General features: G+C 31.9%; 4 protein-coding genes across 5 annotated transcripts; 1 reads left to right on the forward strand and 3 right to left on the reverse strand.

The window, feature by feature from the left end:
* Positions 1 to 641: 641 nt before the first annotated feature.
* LOC135795545 (uncharacterized) lies at positions 642 to 3,193 on the reverse strand. The gene is made up of 3 exons (XM_065307253.1): positions 3,049 to 3,193; positions 1,013 to 1,317; positions 642 to 945 (listed from the first exon to the last, which is right to left on the reverse strand). Exons 1-3 carry the CDS (start codon positions 3,076 to 3,078, stop codon positions 642 to 644), a joined length of 639 nt encoding a protein of 212 aa, XP_065163325.1. The 5' UTR covers positions 3,079 to 3,193.
* Positions 3,194 to 5,891: 2,698 nt separating this feature from the next.
* Positions 5,892 to 7,005, reverse strand: LOC135796259 (adult-specific cuticular protein ACP-20-like). Its single transcript, XM_065308193.1, has 3 exons — positions 6,929 to 7,005; positions 6,734 to 6,871; positions 5,892 to 6,319 (listed from the first exon to the last, which is right to left on the reverse strand). The coding sequence occupies exons 1-3, from the start codon at positions 6,932 to 6,934 to the stop codon at positions 6,047 to 6,049; spliced, it is 417 nt and encodes a 138-aa protein (XP_065164265.1). The 5' UTR covers positions 6,935 to 7,005; the 3' UTR covers positions 5,892 to 6,046.
* A 1,726-nt stretch (positions 7,006 to 8,731) lies between these two features.
* LOC135796258 (pupal cuticle protein Edg-84A-like) lies at positions 8,732 to 9,812 on the reverse strand. Of its 2 annotated transcripts, none has more exons than XM_065308191.1 (3): positions 9,753 to 9,812; positions 9,107 to 9,298; positions 8,732 to 8,969 (listed from the first exon to the last, which is right to left on the reverse strand). In XM_065308191.1, the coding sequence occupies exons 1-3, from the start codon at positions 9,786 to 9,788 to the stop codon at positions 8,775 to 8,777; spliced, it is 423 nt and encodes a 140-aa protein (XP_065164263.1). In that variant the 5' UTR covers positions 9,789 to 9,812; the 3' UTR covers positions 8,732 to 8,774. The 2 variants fall into 2 exon arrangements, with proteins under 2 accessions (XP_065164263.1, XP_065164264.1); XM_065308192.1 differs by lacking the exon at positions 9,753 to 9,812 and adding an exon at positions 9,358 to 9,431.
* A 1,700-nt stretch (positions 9,813 to 11,512) lies between these two features.
* On the forward strand, positions 11,513 to 12,505 carry LOC135796257 (cuticle protein 18.6-like). The gene is made up of 3 exons (XM_065308190.1): positions 11,513 to 11,584; positions 11,641 to 11,805; positions 12,178 to 12,505. The coding sequence occupies exons 1-3, from the start codon at positions 11,570 to 11,572 to the stop codon at positions 12,424 to 12,426; spliced, it is 429 nt and encodes a 142-aa protein (XP_065164262.1). The 5' UTR covers positions 11,513 to 11,569; the 3' UTR covers positions 12,427 to 12,505.
* The last annotated feature ends 1,107 nt before the right edge of the window (positions 12,506 to 13,612 follow it).

Here is a 13,612-nt window from a genome sequence, read left to right on the forward strand (position 1 = left end):
AACGACAAATGTAATTGCTTATTTTATTAGATGCGCATGAATATGAGAATTGCGTTAATGTTTCGACAGGTAATCAGAAATACACGGATACAATGATAGCAGACGTTATTCATGTTGTTTTGATTGTATTTCTTCTTCATGATTAAAATATATACAAAACGACTATATTTTATATTATAGTCCCAAGATGCCGCTAGGATGTACTATTTGCATTAAAATAAATCAGGTGATTTGAAACAACAAGTTTCAACATGTTCACATTTCACTGATAATGTGCACGGCGTTGAGAAGATCGTACAAATCTGTAGCGATATCAGATAGTAAAGTAAACATTGGTAGAATCACAACAAACGCACTTTTCGCGTTTTCGCGTTTCACATTCATGATTAGAACATAAATAAAACAACTATATTTTATAGTCCCGAGAGGCCGCTGAGATGCACTATTTGCATTAAAATAAATCAGGTGATTTCTCAGTTCTCAGTACTGAATAATATGTAGTGAGATAATTAATAGCTGACGGACTAAATATTCATGCGTTGAGACACCAAATCCCAGTTGTCAATAAGAACATGAAAAACAAATAAAAAAACAGATCAAATTAAAAACTATTGTAAATATATATTTATTCCAATTAATAATTAATAATTCCATTTATAATAATTGCCATTTAAAGGTACTGCTTGTGCTAAATTGTTACTCACAGCATAAACATGTTCTCTTCTATTATTAATATTAACATTATTATTATTATTATTATATCTTTGAGGTTTTATTCTCTGCGTGATGTATTTCTTACTCCCGCTGTCATATTTCGCAACTTTTGCTAAATCATCATTCTGTAGTGCTAATTCAGCCGTGGCGAGTTCGTCCGCCAACGCTTGGTCCACATCCACACGAATTGGTTTCACGTCATTAAGACGCCTTCCGGACTCAATCGTGGCCCTTAATAGACAATATAATTTATTATTTATTTTGTTTTATAAAATTGAATTTAATATAACAAAATTACCTGTAGCCTCTTTCATCTGCGATGTATCTGACAACATGCGCATTTCCATCGGGTGTTACATAACCATAACTACCAACTACCGTTCCGTTTGCTAGACGTTCTTCATGTCGGAAGTGAACATCATCAGTGTCCGGGTTCTGCACGTCGTAACCAAATGCGTAGGTATCAGGTCCTTGCACGTCGCGCTCGTTGTATTGGTCCCATTCTACTACAGATAGTCGTGGAGAATTTGTATTGTAACGTTGAACCGGAAATGCAGGGTAAGCTGCTGATAATTTGTAAATTATGCTTAGAGAAATTAATATCTGAAACATATTTAGAGTTAGATGCATCTCGGTTTGTATTATCACTATTATTGAATCTCAATATCAACTTTTATTCCATTTGACACTTTTTTAGATATAAATTTGGGACAAAAAGTAGTCTATGTTATTTTCCTTCGTCAAAACTATCTCTATACCACAATTTATTAAAATTGATTTAGAAGTTTGAGCGAGAAAGAGTAACAAACAAACAAAAAATCTAACATCATCAAAACAATAATTTTTCGTCTCTAATTTTTCTATTCTCATTACTTTTATGATATGCTACTTCCTTAGATAAATAGTTGATAAATCAAACATCATAAAACTCTCTCAAACTATATTTTAGTTATAATAATCATAACATCACTAAAAGATTGATCTTTATCTAATCGAGCAATAAAAAAACAATAAAATTTTATTAGCATAGATTTAGCGTTGATAAACACTGAATTGAATTAAATCTAACAATTGAACTACATGACGCCATGACGCTATTGTTATTTTATTACACGATGAAAATATTTGTTATAAATAAAGTGTAGGCCGAAATTAAACCACGCATTGATGTTCGTAAAATTGTTTGACTAAAAATAACCGGCGGTATACAGGCACAGTTAACGGATTAACTTGTAGAAATAATTGTTTTTGTTTGTAAGCTGTTATTAAAATTAATCGATTCGTTTACAAACGTTTTTATTTATTGATTTGTGTGTTCATGCCATAGTTTAAATTAAAATTAAACATTTGTGTTTAAATTCAGGTCAAATAATGGATATTTTAACGAATAAAAAAATATCTTTACATATTATAGGAAAGGTTATTTAATAATTTCGGAAAATATTTAAATAAACCATTTTTTACATAATTAAGCAATAAAAGTTAATTGTACTAACGTAGGCAACTTTATGAACATAAATTTTGCCAGTTTCATCATTTTTGACGTGAAACAAATCTCATAACCTCACATTTTAGCTGTTTTTGGGTGATTTATGAATTATTTCAATATTTAACACAATTATCTCTTATGTTTGACACTTAAATCGTTATTCCAACATTGAGTTATTAAAATTTATGGTTTTTACAATTTACTTTTACAATTCACACGTAAAAACATTATTTATCAACAAAATATCTTCTTAAAGTGCAATATTTCAATTACCATCAATTACCAGAACATGTGCAAAGCATATGCTTATGAACTCGCTAATTTTACGACTGTTTAAATTGTGATAATTCACGGCTGCTGATTTTATTAACATGATTAATACAAATCAAAACATTGCCTTTAATACTAGGCGGCGGCTTTTAACGATCGCCGAATATAGATAATCATCGCGTGGAGGCCGGAGAGAAATGTATTCAGAGTTAAAATAAATTAAAACCGGCGACATTAAAACATTAAGTGCAAAATATAGTTACCACTCAAAATTAATGCACGACTTGTTTAAAATATAGCGCAAAATTTATCAAAATCAACGTGGGCAGAGATTCACAGTTACACAAATTAAAATGATGTTAAAAAATAAAAGATAAATAAAATGATTTATTATTATTCCTAAATTATTAGTTTAAATATTTCTTTTACTTCATAAATAATATTATTTCTTTAAATTTGCACTATTGCACTAATTATTTCAATAAAAACATGAATAAAAATAGAAATTGAAAACGTTTCTTCTCTTCACGCATACAAATTCACTTTTTATTGTAATTTTTAATGCTTACACTCACCATTCGCAGAAAGAATTGGTACGACGGCATGATTATCGCTAATTTGAATAAAAAAATGCTCGAATGCACAAAGAAATTTATTCTGCACTTTTATTCTGGTCTTGAACTTGAACTTGCGATTATAACACCCAACACGAAACTCACGCGTACATCATCTTCAGAAAAATATATATACACACGGAAATATCAGGATATATCGGACCTCTTCTCCTCCTACTCCTTGCCCATTGCCTAAAAAAATCGATTTTCATCGATTTCAATAAGTGGTGGTAAAACGGTCATCAACATCTCGGCCTCCTCAAAATTCATTTATACTCGATATAATTTTATTTACTAATTCACCAATTTCTTATGTAAAATTGTTACAATTAACGATTTTATGTTGAATTTATAGTTTTCCAATAGTTAAATATAGTTTACACACTCAAACTGTCAGTCTTGCGGCTATTAATTTAGTAATTAACCAAAAAACACACCTACATGCATGAATAAAGGTTCAGTGGACTCCAGGTACTGATTTTGGGAGTGATCATAAAAAAACTGGCAACTAATCAGTAGGAACAACAATAAAAACATGTAGTACGTGCCGTAGAGTGCGTGCACCATTAGAATAGATGTAATTATACGTCAATTATTGCTTCAAATAATGTTTGAAAAGTTTTTGTATAAAAATTTAATTTAAACTACTTTAAATTATCTGTTTGTACTTTTGTGGTCATTTTAAGATGATTATCTCAATTTTTTGACTTATACCGCAAGTCAAACATAGGCAACTCGTAAGTTTACTTAAGTTGACTTAAGTTAAGTTAGCTTAAACTTTTTGTTTCAATATTTAATTAATCCCACGCATTAAAACTTAATAAATTAATTGCTTCTTAAACACTTGAAAGATTTTTGAACTTTTGGTATCCAAGATGGCGTAGGAAGAGCGATAAATGCTTAAGTTAAGTAATCTGTAATCTGTTTTATGGTTTAACGTGATTTTTATGATTGACAATATGTCATAAAATATCAAAATGGTTTTGTATCAAATGTTATTATTTGAATAAAAAATAAAAATAATAAACTTGGAGGCGTGAATGTGTGAATCTTCGAATAAGTTTTATAACTGTCATAAACTTGTTTTATAAAATTTTATTTTTGATTATTTTTTATTAACTAACGGGTTAACTATTGTTACACCAACATTTATTTACGAGAAACATTAAATTTTAAAAGTGTTTTTGCGTATTTATTGTAGTATTAGGGTGTTAGGAATTAAACCACAATGTTTGGCATTCTCATCAACAATAAATTAAACTTCTTATTACTTTAATCTGTGGACATTAGAGACTGCGGACATGGAGTATCTGGCCGACGCTAATAAAGTATACGTGACACACGTCAAGCGTCGTTTTGTTCACAACTTCATGATTTCCAGTAAATATTAATAATTCATAGGAATGTGTGTGTTTTGAGGCATTTTGAGTGTTTTTTTTAGAAGATGTGCCGAAATTTATTAGCGCATTGACCGTAACGTAATCGTTTCTAATCGAATTTATAAATTACATGAGTAATAATTATGTTATTTATGTTATTTATTAGAATTAATTACTTATTAACGCTTTTATAAGAATATTTAAGGTTAAAATGAGTGCACATAATGCGCATGCGTAACATAACATAACATAACCTGCAATAATTGTGTACAATTGTATGCAGCTTCAAATAACGAGAGTGAATTATTTATTTTTGCTTGTAGAAAGTTAAATTTAGCGTAACGTAATTGTTTCTAATTTAATTTACAAACTACATAATTAAAGTGATATTATTTACGTTGTTAATTGGTATTAATTCATTATTAACACTGTAATGACCACATCTATGATATAAAAATGAATCGCAAAATCTGTTGGTAACCGCATAACTCAACAACGCCTAGACCAATTTGGCCAATTCTTTTTTTAAATGTTTGTTAAAGTCCAAGGATGGTTTATACGGCGAGAAAATTTTGAATAATTGCCGGGAAAACCCTTAAGACAGCCCTTTTCTATAGGATAAAAGTTGGCATTGAGATTCAATCATAGTTATTGTTAAATAGTTGAATCCGAGATGGCGCGCTGAAGTGCATTATTAGTAATTCTTTATATAATTAATTTCTTTAAAATAAAATTGCGAACCTTATTGATAGTATTGACACATACTATGTCTAGAACAAGAGAGTAAAACCTAATTACATTTTTATTATACACTACCGGGACAAAGTCGTGGGCAAAAACTAGTTTATGATAAAAATTAAAAATTTAAGGTTAATGCATATGCATATGCATGCCAAACAATGATGCACGATTGGTTGCCTACACTATAACATGTAATTGTATGCAGCTCCAAAACACAAAAATGAATTATTTTTATGTTTGTTTCTGAAAAGTTATATATTAGATCAACATTTTCTATTTTCAAGAATTTCACATAAACTAATCTATAATTTATTGCTGTTCATAATGTTCGTGTCAACATATTTGCCTATTTCCTGATAAAATAAATCGTAATAATTAAATATACAAGTCGCAGATGACATTCCGCGATTAATAATCTTCGAAATGCGTGAGTTGAAGTCAAAAACTCCACAAAACACCCCACGCTGAGCGCAACAACATTAAATTAGTCATCAGCTACAACCATTTTAAAATGAATAACACAAATCATCTACGAACTAAGTTTTCGGAATCAACTTTATTGTACACGTACATACGAACAATATGTGTATTTATTAATAAGAATAATTTTTCTTGATTTAAAGAGATCTTTCGAAAACGATAAACTTCATCATCATAACGGTTTCTGTATTGTTTGGTGTTAAATATAAACATAACTAGTGCTAAAATATGGTCAGCGTATAAATAGTGTAATGGCGCGTTGAATAAACGGTAACTCAATGCATAAGTGAATCTCACTTGGGATAATGGTATAGGTTATGTTAAGTCATGGCATAAAAATGGCATAAAATAGAATAGAATTAGTAATGTCCATGGCCGGTAGAGTAATGGGCGGCAACCGGGACAACCTTGTGCACAACCTGCGGATGCACCGCATGTCCAGACTTGGTGACCACCGCGTTGAATCCGTTGTGATGGTCGGCGGTGTACTTCACGTTGCGGATGGTACCATCGGGTTCCACTAGCGAGTACTCACCTTTCACTACATCACCATCGCGTTCCTCATGCTGCGATTTGTGATCACCAGTGTGATGATCTTGCACGCCATATTTAAACGCGTATTTTGGATAGGCCTACAAGATAAAAATCATAACCTTTACTCTAATGTATGCAACATATTATACATTAATATACTTTAGTATGTATGCAATATTTTTAGAGAAAAACGTTAATTAAATTTGAAAAAGGCAAAAAGTTTCTAGTACAGGTCGTAAATTTCTTTACAAGGACTTTTGTGCGTTTATGGCCATTTGAGAAAGCGCAGTCAAAGACCAAAAACTTGTTTCTATTCACTGCAAAGTTTCAAATTAAAATAACCAATAATAAAACAATAAATACTCTCTAGGAAGAAGAAAAACAAGGTTTTCTCTTCTTCTTCTTCTTCTTCTTCAACATGTGTGATAAAAATCTATTACAACACATAAAATTACATAATGCGTGTTTAGATATTATGTAATAAAAAAAATAAGATAAAAATTTATACGTACGACTGGTTCAGCAATAATTTTATGAACAGGCGCAGCGTGAATGATGGGCGCATGTCCTATCAGCCCTCCATCGTAATGGCCATAACCATGTTGAGGATAGCAGTGCGCAAAGGTCACCAACAACAATGCCAGAATCACCTACAAAATTTTATTAGAACACATTTTATTAAAACACTTTTGATTTTAAACACTTACTCTCATTGTGAGATCGTTGTTTAATATCGTATATTGGTGTGTGATTATTTGATTTTGGAAAAAGAGAAAACGACTGATTACAGACACTGGACAGGTGCGTACGCTGAACGCCCGTTTTATACCAAAGTCCCACCATTAAAGATACACGATTGCAGATTGAATTCCTGCACAGTTCCTTCTCTTCACTGCAATCTGCAGATTACCAAATGCATATCAGAAGCGACAACAGAGGAATTACGAGTTTGGCGTTTTAAGCACTAAACGCATTAAACTGCGCAAAGTGCCAATTAAACTCATTCACTGAATTACGCGCGTAGATTAAACTTAATTTATGCTTATTTTGCAACTTTGCAGTCAGATTGCAACAATTTGATATTAAGACTATGGGCATTTATTGTGATTGTACATATTCCACGAATCATAAAGCAAATCTATGAGTTTGGGAATGTTTATAATGCGACACACAGAGAATTCCGCACGAAAAAGGCGACTTCCAATATGGACACGAAGAAAGGTGCATGCGCATGCATGTTGAACCAGAAACTGAAAAAAACTACGACGACGACATATGTGCACTATATTATGCAATCCGAGTTGATATAAGAAATCGTGCGCGGATAGAAACATCGAAAAACTGGTGCCATAATTTACGCCGCTTATAAATTCACATAAATGTTCGATTAATAGGATTTCGTGATGCGCATGATTAGACATGAAAATATAGTCTTTGGCGTGTTTAATTGCTTTTTGCAATGTGGCGATCCGCGCAAGAATGAATTGAATAATAATAACGAATTAGTCAGGTTATTCGCGTGATCGCGTCTGGAGTTTTAGCCGGCGGTTGTTACCTCGTGACTTGCGAAGTAACTAAAGTGTGCCGTGGCTCGTTATTTCTTGTCATTAGGCGATACCTAAAGAGGAATTTGTGCGGTTTTTTTTGTTGTAATGGCACCAGTGAAAATTCCAATTCGACAAATCGGCGGCGCGGTGTTGGAATGGAGCTAAAATCAAAGGAGACATTATTTACGAAAACCTCATAAAGTAATTTTGTAATTTTCTATCTAGATTTGGAAATTATGAGCATAAAATGAAGAATTTATTAATTTAGCAGTTAAAATTAACTTTATTTTATTAGTTTTACATTTACGTCTGTTTTTGTTGTTTAAATAGCGTTTTCTTTGATTTTATCAGTAAATTATTATTATTTATTGTTTAAATCATGTATACATCTGCTGGATATAGTTGTTTTATGTTTTAATTCGTGGCCAATTAATATAATTGCATTTTCATAGGTTATGTTGTAATTACACTTACAAGAAACTGCAACCAATGTTACGTTTTTGACATTTATCTTTGAAATTAATGTTGGAGCTATCAAAAATAATAGATTTAAAATTAAAGCAGTAATTATTTAAGTATTTTCAGAAAGTTACGAGTATTTTGCAATTTTCTTTAAAGATTAGCCAATAATAAGCATGAAACAAGTGATTTATTGATTTTTCTATTAAATTTTGATTTTTATGCAATTTTATTGTTTAAACAGTTTTTTCTTGGATTCTTCTCGGATTATAATTGTTTTGTATTATAATTAATTGTAAATCAGTATAATTGCATTTATACGGACATAAATTTTATTTTTATAGGTTATGTTTGCATTACATTCACAAGAATATGCAACCAATGTTGCACTAAACGGTTTTATGACAGGTTTCTTTAAAATTAATGTTAAAAAAACTAAAAACAATTATTTTATTGACTTTTTCACTAAATATACATAGAAGAACATAATAACTGTAACAAGAATACTATTTATTTGACTGGCATTGACTATAATCCATTATAAAATTTAATGATATTCAACAATGGCTTGAAATCCATTTTTTGGATCCGCTGTATATTTCACCACTCTAGTCACACCATCAGCCTGTACAACACTATACTGCCCCTTCACAGCATCCCCTTGCCTACTCTCTTGATGCTCCTGAGTATTTCCGGTTTTAGGATCTTTTACACCATAGGAATAATTATAATCTGGCGTTGCCTGTAAATTACGAGTAAATTAAAAATGGGTTTTTATTGACAATTTCACTTTTCACATAATTTACGAGTATTACTATTTAAATGAGGTGTAAAAATAATATTTAACCGGATAATTTATGATCTATTTACGCCACTCACATAATAATCGAGTTTCTGTCCTTCCTGACCGTCGGGCACATAAATCGGCTTAATTTCACCACTAACAGGTCCGCTGAACTTGTGAAAGGAATATCCGTATTCCGCATTAGGTTCGTGCTCTTGCTGAGCGTTATCTTCGTCGACATCTTCGGCAGGCGTCGGTATTCCAACTACGATCACACCAAACACGTACTAAAATCAAATCAAAATTAACCATCGCACTAAAACCTTCATTTTATGTTTTAACTAACAGAAATTAACAATAATTTAACAAACATGATTTAAACGACTTAAGTAAACTTAAACTTGTTTTATGAGGTAAATTTCAATCAGAACTGAAGACAATCTCTGGAGTTTGGTGTTTTATAGCTGATTTGGCATTGCATTAGTCAATTGCATTATACAATTGTCTTGCAATCCGGAAATAATTGAATACATCATTTCGATTGGAATTATTATGATGCTCATATAATCTAGTTACGAGCTGCAATGTTGAAAATTTACAAGCCGCAAATATTTTGCCATAGAATCGATTATAAGTAGTGAGTTATACGGTTTAGACCGCAAAATTGTCGCTGCGCATGATTAAACTAGGTGAAAATTTGATCTATTAACATATTTTTGGTTAAATAATATCTTTTATTACGTTAGCACTAATTTTTATTGAAATTTTTGCTTGCATTTTTGTTAAATGACATTTTCGGTGCTAATTTAATGTTTTTTGAGGTTATATTCACTTCTAAAAGTTCTAGAAGTGTCAAAATTATTATAACCTCAAAATTTCTTTAATTTGACAGATTTAACCTAGTTTTATATTAAAATAACCTAAAATTGATAGATTTGTACATGTGTTGGTATAATTACTAGTTTTTTTTTACTTCTACAGGTCTAAAACTTTTCATAACCTAAAAAAATATTCGAATTTAACAGTTTTGACATAATTTTTTATCAAAATAATCTAAAAATTGTTACGTGTGACCAAAAATACTTCGATTTTTTTAAATACTACGTGAGTTATGATAAAAATCATCATAAAAATCAAGTTTTTCCATATTTAGCACACAATAAACTATAAAACTCTACTATTGCAATGACATTAATATAATTTATTATAATGAAGACGTTTTGAAGTAATTTGTGCATAAATTAACAATAACCATTTACGCCGGCAAGCGGTTTCATAAATGAAAACGAGGTGAAAATAGAAATTACTATTGCGCAGCGCATGCGTTCGGGTCGAAATGCATTTAATAGCTATAATTACACATCTTCATTTCGTTACGTTTTCTTCATTTATGCGTGGACTTTTATTTTTCGCGGCGTTAGCTAATAAATTCGCCAGAAATCAATTTGCGCGCGTCTAGGTCTGCTTCATTAGCTTGCGCGTTTGCTAAAAGCGGCGAAATGGATCGAGGAAATGCCTTGCGTAACGCATCTTAAGACTATGAGATAAATCTTGAATCGTGTTTTCGTTTTGGAATTAGAATGTTTGCATCCTTACGATGGCGAGCATCAAACATCGCAGATCGAAGTTCTCAGGAACATAATATTCGGACGGTATTACTTCCGAATCGAAAGCTTATATACGGCGTGTAACTATCATCTATTTTTTTAATTGCAAAAGACGAGTTAGTTTACTTCCTGCTGGCTTACATTCCTTGTTAATCTCGGACACATTGATGGAGTACATTAGTTAATTACTTCCAGTATAGTAATAAAAATCTAGGATTTTTGTTTATAGGCAACCCAAATATCATATCTGCGTGCATTTATCATTTATCATGTATCATATCATTTATTATATCATTTATCTGCGTGCAAAGTAGCATAATATTACATTTGTTACCAAATTTATGATAAAAAATGTTTTTGACGTTTCAATTAAAATTGTTGGGTAAAAAAATTAAAATCTATTATTTGTATGTATAAGCAACCCAAATATTAATTTATCTGTTCGTAAAGTTGCATAATTATTACATTTGTAACCAAATTTAAGATTAAAAATATTTTTTGTTATTTTAATTAAAAGTAATGTGTAAAAAACTAAAATTGATTATTTTTATGTATAGACAACCCAAATATTAATTTATGTGTTTGAAAAGTTGCATAATAATGACATTTGTAACCAAATTTAAGAAAAAATCAATTTTTGCTTGTTTTAATTATTATGAGTGTTGTATAAAATCAATTAAAATATGCATAACCATTTAATTTATGCTGTACTTGAATGTTTTAAACCAATTAACACCTTCTGCGTGTGTCACGATTTCAGTGCAAGGTGCAAGGTGGTTCTTTCACTTGGCTGCATTTCTTTACTCGTCCACTACAACCGGCAAAGGCGATGAAAGCATATAAATAAAGCATCTGCAATTTCACTTAATCACTACTTGATAGGTAGACGTGCGTTCAAGGTCGTGCATTTTGTTTCATTTACTCAGTAATCAAAAAATCAAAGTGTCAACTATGATTTACATTCAGGTATTAAAAAAATAATCAAACCTAACAATTAATCATCTTAAATTTTATCATTATAGAAATTATTGCCTTTGTGGTTATTTCTCGTGGCAGTGGTAACGTCATATCCGGTACAACAGTATCCTAAATACGAAAATCCCCAGGATTACGACGATGGCGGCCATCATGAAAGTCGCGCGTTTCACGAGAGACATTTCGTCGACCCGCATCACATCGATTACTATGTAAGTACTCATAATTGACATAATTAATTAAACAAATGGTAATTAAGCGAAAGAAACTCGGCTTCTTTAAATTTTCTAACTCGTTAAAATGTTGAAGAAGCCCGCGAGAAATTGCTTGCTCTCTTTTTTGAAGTTGTAAGTAAATTTCTCTTAAATTTCTCTACAACTGCACTGCACATGTTTGAGGTGATTTTCTATTAGGCACTTTTATGGAATCACCAGCATTTTCAACAATTTGTAATTAGGTGATTAAGTTTCAACATTTCCAACTATATAATACACTAGATAGAGTTGTAATGTATGCAACCAAATATACACTTAATTTTCTGTTTTTCTGCATTTTACGTTGAATAATCGCATTTTCTCACGCAGGCTCATCCGAAATACAGTTACAAATACGGCGTGAACGATTTCCACACGGGTGACATCAAGTCCCAGCATGAATCGCGTGACGGCGATGTCGTAAAAGGGAGTTACACACTGGTGGAACCCGATGGCTCCATTCGCACGGTCGATTACACTGCCGACAAGCACAACGGCTTCAACGCCATCGTTCACAAGACCGAACCGATCAAGGGACATCATCACCATCAAGACAACTCACACTTCAACGGATATTGAATCACCTATTAACATTGTTTAATAAATAATTATTTATTTCATCACCACACATATCCTCAACTATATAAGAATATGTGTTGATTATTTAAACCGTTTTGTTTTTTGTACAAATTCTTTGTTAATGCAATTATTACACACGAACTTTTCAAGAAATACATATAGAGTAAAATGATTGAAATGGCTGAATGAAATTCTAGTTGGCTGATATTATCAAATATAAATACCAAAGCAATTTACTCGCCGCGCACGGATCGTTAGATCGTGATTTTTACGAGATGCATTACATTTGCATCTTGCATACACTAAATAATACCTTATAATGCCATAATTCAAAAGGTTACAATGCGATTATAAAGGTGTTAAGCTAGACTAATATCATTATTAAAACTATAAGCAACTGTAACTTATGATTAAAATGAATTCCATCGCTTGCATCTGCGATTATTCCCGGAATTGGCGGGACGAATGGTTTTACTATGTATCCGTCATAAATCAACGCCGGATATTTTTGACTCATGACCAATTTTGGTTTGCCATATTCGCCTAGTTTCACATACATCATATCTTCAGGCAGTGGGACATCTTGGAGGCACTTGTACAGGCATCCGAATTCATATCCGTACATCGGGAACAATCTGGCTGTGATTAACTTAGCGCAGCCTATTGCACGCACACTGTGATAACCTATATGGTTGAATGCTTTTGTGGATACAGCAGCGCTACCAAAATCACGCTTGGGATCTCGCCATGCTTCAAACGCGGCCTTGATCAACGTTTTCCGCATTTCGAATGGTCTATAGTAGCTTCTTAGGTAATGTACCATTAATACTATGTTATTATCGAAGTCATACACGCGTGCAACGAATTTTCTTTGTAGTTCTGCGCGTACTTCAGCTATTAAAATGGCGTTGGTGCGGACAAGGCAGGTTATAATGTATTCCAGCTCGAGATCGTATTGGACATAGCCCATGTTGCGAATGTAAGGTACGAAACTGATTTTACCCATCGCTATGTTGTTGCGTAGTTGGTTGTGTAAATGGAGGATGTATTTGCGTTCGATGCTTGACATCTCCGAGGGGAATTCTTCGATTAATTCGACATATTCAAAGTCACATTTGTATTTGTATTGGATAGATGGAAGTATATCAACTTTTGTTGCTGTTATAAAGGGTAAAAGTAAGAACAT

Source organism: Atheta coriaria, unplaced genomic scaffold (assembly GCF_025399875.1).
Source record: "Atheta coriaria isolate IRGN ID8LTWV9N9 unplaced genomic scaffold, Caltech_Dcor_3.1 hic_scaffold_7_pilon, whole genome shotgun sequence".
In the NCBI taxonomy this organism is placed as follows: domain Eukaryota; kingdom Metazoa; phylum Arthropoda; class Insecta; order Coleoptera; family Staphylinidae; genus Dalotia; species Dalotia coriaria.